Source organism: Ptychodera flava, chromosome 9 (genome assembly GCF_041260155.1).
Source record: "Ptychodera flava strain L36383 chromosome 9, AS_Pfla_20210202, whole genome shotgun sequence".
Classification (NCBI taxonomy): Eukaryota; Metazoa; Hemichordata; class Enteropneusta; family Ptychoderidae; genus Ptychodera; species Ptychodera flava.
In genome coordinates, this window is record NC_091936.1 from 25,725,862 (window position 1) to 25,733,059 (window position 7,198).

General features: G+C 38.6%; 1 protein-coding gene across 1 annotated transcript; it reads left to right on the top strand.

Moving 5' to 3' along the window:
* The first annotated feature begins 202 nt into the window (after positions 1-202).
* Positions 203-6,178, top strand: LOC139140487 (stAR-related lipid transfer protein 5-like). Its single transcript, XM_070709790.1, has 6 exons — positions 203-386; positions 845-894; positions 1,956-2,079; positions 3,166-3,295; positions 4,020-4,113; positions 4,901-6,178. Exons 1-6 carry the CDS (start codon positions 288-290, stop codon positions 5,055-5,057), a joined length of 654 nt encoding a protein of 217 aa, XP_070565891.1. The 5' UTR covers positions 203-287; the 3' UTR covers positions 5,058-6,178.
* The last annotated feature ends 1,020 nt before the right edge of the window (positions 6,179-7,198 follow it).

Genomic DNA, 7,198 nt, shown 5'->3' on the forward strand with positions numbered 1-7,198 from the left:
GCGTACACTATCTTCAGCATCAGTGTTCTAATGTGAGTTATATTACTGTTCATGTTATCGTCAGTTTGCATGCTTGTGAAGATAAAAAAACTATTGCTGAAATCCTCACGTCCTAGTTGATGGTTGGAAACGACAATTTTGAATTGTTAGTGCAAAACTAGAGCATTACTGAACACCTTTGGACCTTGGACCAGAGTCTCATTCGAATCACGGGACATCAGCTATACGGCGCCTCTTCACTCAGACGGTCGACGTTTCGGTAAGGTAGCCCAAATCAGCCTAAAATCATGGCACAAACAGACTACAACGGTATAATGGACCAGACAATCAAGAAACTGTGGGAATACCATGAGGACGATAAGGACTGGAAACATCTTAAAACGTCGGTAAGAATCATTTGAAATGGATGTGGTATATATGAAATGCAAATGTACCATGTGAATTCATCAATCTCATAGTTGCTTGTTACATCGATAGCTCTCTGATAAAATATTCTACTCATCTTTGCAAGGCCGAGTTTGTCTCATAATCCCTTAATAGTACAGTTAATGACATTAACCGTGACATTCCTAAGTCATTAGACTGATCGTACATTTATTTGACCCGTAGCGACATTAAGTCCCTAGTTACTTTATAACCACACTACGTGACACAGAAAGGGTAAAACGAGGATTCTGTGACTCATGGACTCATCATAGTGTGCGCATTGTCATGATTTTAGACGCGGAGCCAAGGTCAATAAACTTTCAAACAATACCATCGGCGAAACAGTGGAGTTGGCATTAAATAATGATTTTTTCCGTGACCATAGCGTCGTTGTCTGTGCACTCATTGTATTTTTCAGGGCGACTTGGTCATTTATCAAAAGAAGTCTGACGCTTTTGATGGAATACTGTGAGTATAAGTATTGACTAGGTTTCCTGCCAGGACCACTGTGCCCGATTTGGTACAGTCGTACCTGGTCAATTCAATGAACAAAGTCTACAATTTTGCGTTAACTGGTGGGAATGCAAAAGTTTGCGTTTCCTGTGAGATAATTGGCAAAGGTCAATAGTGCTCCTATAGGGCAATGAGTTGTGCGTGTGTCAAACTTGGATCAAGTCTTCAATTTATCAAGATTTCCTCCGTCAAAGTCTACATTAGGCGAACAGGCAGGGGATGGGATATCAAATCCACGGATCATAGGTGATTACCCTTCCTGGGGCAGAAGTAACGTGAAATTTGGCGTAATCAGCTCAATCCTCATTATAAAAACAGCAGGGTTTTCTCAGAGGGCCTTCGATTAACTTTGTGAAGCAACTGACTTCGACCCCCTACCCCCCACCCCATGATGATTATCTTGATTTGTGATATTGTTGTCTGGCTATGGGCAGCGTCTTCTTCGGTCTTCCTGGCAGCGCCACCTAGATCTAATTCAGCTCAAGATTTTGTTACCGGCTGACCCCTCCGAACAATCGCTTCGGGTGTTCTCCTCCCAAATCACCCTCCCCTCGACCTCTAAGCCTTTCTTTTCATCTCTGTCATCCGTTCACACAGGAACGCTCTTTAAGGTACTTCCGACGACTATTCCTATAAAGTACTATCATCTATTTTTATGACCTATAATCATACAATTATTGTTCCGGCATTCGCTTGTTGGATATCTTACTTGCGTATGTCTGTCATACAATATTCTGACTCGACCTGTTGAGCACTTACATTTTTATACTCGAAATGAATAATCCCTTCCATCAAAAGAAATACCCCTCCGGAAGATTTAACAGCTCTAAGACTTTAATCTTCTTCGTACTCCGACATATGTAATTACAGCAGATTTTACTTTCTTTGGTATAGTTTCTCCTCACAGTATGACCATAATCACGGGATTTTAAGAATAAGAAAATGTAAATGTATAAGACTATAAGCTTTGTTTTCTCAAATTGATCAGAAGATTTCTTCTCCAAAATCTACGATAGATACAAGATTGAACGCACCATGAATATGAGTCCGCAGAGAAACATTGACTTATCCTTCGACTGGAAGTTCATGGAAACCGCTGACAAGGGCGTCAAGAGCATTGAATTGATTGAACACATAGGTGTAAGTGTTAAGTAACGGTAGCTGTTTTCTGTATGTGATTTTGAAAAGGAGAATAATTGGGAACTTAGCGAAACTATAGAGAAGGTATTTTTGGATAGTTTAGTTCTGGAGTGAGATCAGTCGGCGTGTTTTGTAGAAGTCTGGGCTTTGGAGTTTTATTGTAGTATTTTCATCGTAAAGGGCGGGTAAAATATTCATTTGTCTTGAAAAATGAGTTGGATCACCTCTCCTACTTAAACTTCTTTAACTTCTCCATGTAAATATTTGTGAAATGCAAAATTTTGACCCTGATACATAAAATACCTCTGCTTTAACTTTTGAGTAATAAAAATCTGACTAAATTATGTTCACGTGATATGTACTTAAAGGGACAAAGTCGGCCATTTTTTTATGAACTTTGTTTGATACGAGATAATATTTATATTGTTTGACATGTTGAAAGATACTGAATGAATGGGTAACCATGCATATATTCGACTCAGGTTTTAGACAAATTAAATGAAACCATCGCGAAAATGAATTAATGGTCATGATCATTAATTCATTTTCGCAATGGTTTCATTTATCGTGTCTAAAACCGGGGTCGAATATATGCATGGTCACCCATTCATTCAGTATCTTTCAGCATGTCAAACAATATAAATAGTATCTCGTATCAAACAAAATTCATGAAAAAATGGCCGACTTTGTCCCTTTAAGATTAAGTGCGTTAATCATGGTTGTAGATTTGTTAGTCTTCTGACCTACATTTGAACTTTTTTGTGTTCAAGAGCGCACGCGCACACGGTTTTTGCACAGCAGCGGCTTCTCGAATTCTCAAATTCTTTCGCGGACTTTTTTTTTTTTGACGTCGGTAATTACCGTGTACAAATTTCGCCATTTCTGTAAGATTTATTGCCTGATTTCCATTGAAAGTTTCGGTCGATTTTTTAAAATATTTATGATGTCATTGATACGTCATCAACCCTTCAGCAAATCAGGTCTCAGAATCTAGGTTTATTCTTTAGACAATAATTGATGGAAGTGCCGGTTACTGTCGGCAAGGGCGCTCTTCATTTCCGTTACAATCTGATGTTGTCTCCTTAGGGTCCTGACAATCTGCACATACTCCGGTCGGTGTCTGATTCGGCAATGTTCGGGCTTATCTCGGCCAGAGAGTTCATAACCATGCCAGGTGTACGACACTACCCAGAGAAGAGCCTTCACGTCTTGGCCCGTGAGTAATTTTTCAAAGATGTTAACTTAATAATTATCTTTTGTTGTGGTTTTATTTTCCCTCTGAAAGCTGTTTTTATGTAAGCCGCAGTGTTTGGTGACCTTTTTCAAAGATTATTATTGTAGTAATAGCATTTCACAATTGCTTTGCGAAAAATTAGACATAAAATATTTCATAGAACTACCTTGGCATCGATTCTAACAAGGACAATTCTAAAATTGTTCGTTAAATTTACAAGCCATAGTGACCGATGAATTTTAATCAATCAATTAGCCTACTCGAACAAAATTTCACATAAATAAATTCGTTATACAATGTAAAATACTTGTGGCAAATTGCTAAACTTGTTGACTTAGGATTTACAGTCAGGGGTCGAATCAAACTTTATGTAGGAAAAATGGCAGGTTTTCAATCGCCAAAATTATCTCACACTTGGAAAAGAAGGATCTAAAACAACCCGCGTTGAAATACGACCTGCCCTGTAAAAGTGATATTGCAAGATGCATGTTTACCAATCAAAAGGCGCGATCGTTTTCCAGTCAAAGTTATTTTTTTGACAAACACATTGTTTGTTATCAATTCATTACCGTTCAAATGCCCATGTATTTAAATCACTTGCACCATAGACCCTGGTGTGAGCTTGCTTACAGCTCTTCTAGCTTACGTGATAATGTGTATCTGCTAGTACTCGTAAAACTTTTTTTCATTTATTTCTCATATCCAGACGTCAGTGTGGATCATCCAAAATGCCCAGAGGACAAGAAATTTGTACGAGGTGTGATATATCCGTCAGGCAGATTCGTTTATGAAATTGCTGGGTAAGAAAGGCATTTTAGTGGCATACCTCAACTCCAAGTCATTGCGTTTAATACTACTTGTTGACATCAACTGTTTACGTGCACTGATTTCAGTCCTTTGTCTGTCTTCTTTTGTCATACTATCTTGCTGTCTGTCTGTCTGTACGTACGTACGTGTCGTACGTACGTACGTACGTATGTACGTATGTATGAATGTATGTATGTATGTATGTATGTATGTATGTATGTATGTATGTATGTATGTATGTATGTATGTATGTATGTATGTATGTATGTATGTATGTATGTATGTATGTATGTATGTATGTATGTATGTATACGTATGTTGAAAGTTGTGTACGTTCAATCAATTCGTTCAATGATGAGCTGATGAGAGACGTGTCCATTTAATACTGGTTCGTAATTACTTATTTTCCTTTTCAAACAGACTGAGAACATGCTAATACTAATTTGTGCCATATAGACTTATTCTGTGAATGAAAACACATCTTGTTTTCCCATTAACTACAGTGATAAAGCTCATACCGCAGGGTTATTACTAATGTGTACTAGAAAACTCAAACTGTAAAGGTATTACTTTTTGTCAAAGTCTAAAATGTTAGCACTGGCATACGGTCCTAAATACACAGTATAATTAATACGGCAGCCTCTGTCTGCTGTATAGTGTTGTTTTTCCATTCTATTCTATTCCATTCTATTCTATTCTATTCTATTCTATTCTATTCTATTCTATTCTATTCTATTCTATTCTATTCTATTCTATTCTATTCTATTCTACCCTGTTCAGAGAACCGAATAAATGTCGCTTGGTTGAATATGGACAGAACGACCCGAAGCTTTCCATTCCAAGGATAATACTAGACCAAGCAGTACCTGGAATAATCAAGGCAAAGATTGATCACTTCAACACGGCTTTGGAAAAGCTAGATGCTGCCGAGAAGTGAAACGAGCACCCACATTCTCCAGAGTACTGATACTCATGACCTGTTTATCATCTACAAGTATTTAACGTTGGTGGCGGTATCACTGCGGTACTTTTAAAGTTCAACCTCATCGGTCGGGATGTAGCCTCATGCTTTAGAACCGTCTATCGAATATACTGACAAATAGCAACGAATAAGCTTAAACGAACTCTGGGACCGATATATCGTTAAAAAATGGATCATTGCATAGACAAAAATCCAGCAATGATCAACATAGCCTGAAATTTTATTGATGTGCTGATTGGAAGATATCTCTGACCGAGTGAAGCAACAGTAAGCTGAATTTAATACCATGCAGGGCCAGGTTTATTGAGTACGTTCGAGAATTTGTGATCTACGGCGAACATACTGTACGAAGGTATACACTCATTTCAACGACGGTCCCTCAACACCGTGTTCTGGATTCTCAGTTTATTCTATTTTCTGTCGTAAAAGGATATTCAACTATTATTAATAAAATTTACTGTAATAAAGGTGATGAAAAATTTGAGTTGAGGTAGAATGCGCCTGAGGGACATATATTCGAAGCTTATGCAGTAAGAAAGATTTTCACAGTTACTTAGTTTTTTGAAAATCGAAAATTGTATTTTTCCCCATGAATGTTAGGTATAAACTTGTTTGGTACCAACCTTTGCACTGTGACCCCTGATTTATGACAGTTTCATTGAGGAAACTTTGCGCAAAAGTTTAAGTCTTTCACTTTCGAGGCGCATGCTACCTTAAGATGTATTTTCTCTCACTGAGGCTATGAAGATGTTCTTCACTGTCAGTTTGAATCTACACTTGTAAGGTTCGAAAAAAGTATCAAATACATCTAATGCGTGGCGCCCGTTTTCAAACGTGGTGCGGTGATTTCACCATAATTTCCGTGCATGTCAGCCTACTATGATGCAACTCAACCCGACGTAGAATTTTAGCGTCAGATACAAGCCACCACTGCAACATTAACATGCCTCTCTATCTTCACACATCACATAGACTGTATTCATATCACATGCTGATATTTCAGCAAATTTAAAATGTGCTTGTTGAAAAAAAAATAAAGAGCAAGGGTATTTTTTATACCCTTCGATGGCTGATCACATAGCTGTCACATTATGATCACCTGGCCGGCACTTTCCAAACCGTTTCGACAGAGATGAGCTAGTGACAATGGTCTGCTGCTGATTTGGAGCCCTGAAGGAGTACACACTTCCGTGTGCTTCGTCACATTTTCAAATCTAAATGCATGAAAGAATAGAGGCCTAGGAATAAAATAGTGATTGCATGAAAGAATATCTGCAGCACATAATAAAAAAATGGCAGGCAATTACGGACTTTGCATCTAAAGTTTGATGACTTTACATACGTAAAAACCATTAAGAGAAGTAAGACCTAACCGGAAAATGATCAGTATATAACAATGAAACATGCCAAGATCGGTTCATTCTGAATCCAGCGACAGTACAACAGCATGAACATCCCCTAGCGACTCTATCCGAGGTAGAAACAGTAGAAAGATGTAGACTTAGTCACCATGACGGCAACAATAGCAAACAATGATACAACCCCTTTGATTTCAGATAGAACCAGGTCTACTCTGCAACATTCCCTGCAGCCTATCAAAGTTTTCAAATGTATTGGTCCAACTCAAACACACAGTTCGAGTGCCGAGCTTTCTATTTGCATTATGATAGCGGGTACGGGGTAAACAAGATGGCGGATTTAGTAACTAGCTTCAGCAGATAATCCCAGTCTCATTGGGATTCATCTGCCGAGTACCCACCAAGTCTTTCTGCTACCACCGAGAGATATTTTTACCCTCACTCACGTTCAGCATATAAGCTTATATATGTCGTTTCTTCTACGAGTCCACCAACCTTATGCAGTGTTTACTTACATTTGTCCTTTTCCCATCCTTTCATCTCACAAGACTGTTTCTCATTAGGCCATCGTGCAAAAGCACAGTAATTTCCTGACCTTCCCATCCACATTAACACCTGCTCCTCTCGCAGCCCGCACCCCCCTCCACCAGTATGTGCCGCCACTGTCCGCGCTATATTCTCGTACTCTATCCTCCTGTTATGAATTCTTCACTGATCCACTTTACCCATTTTGACATC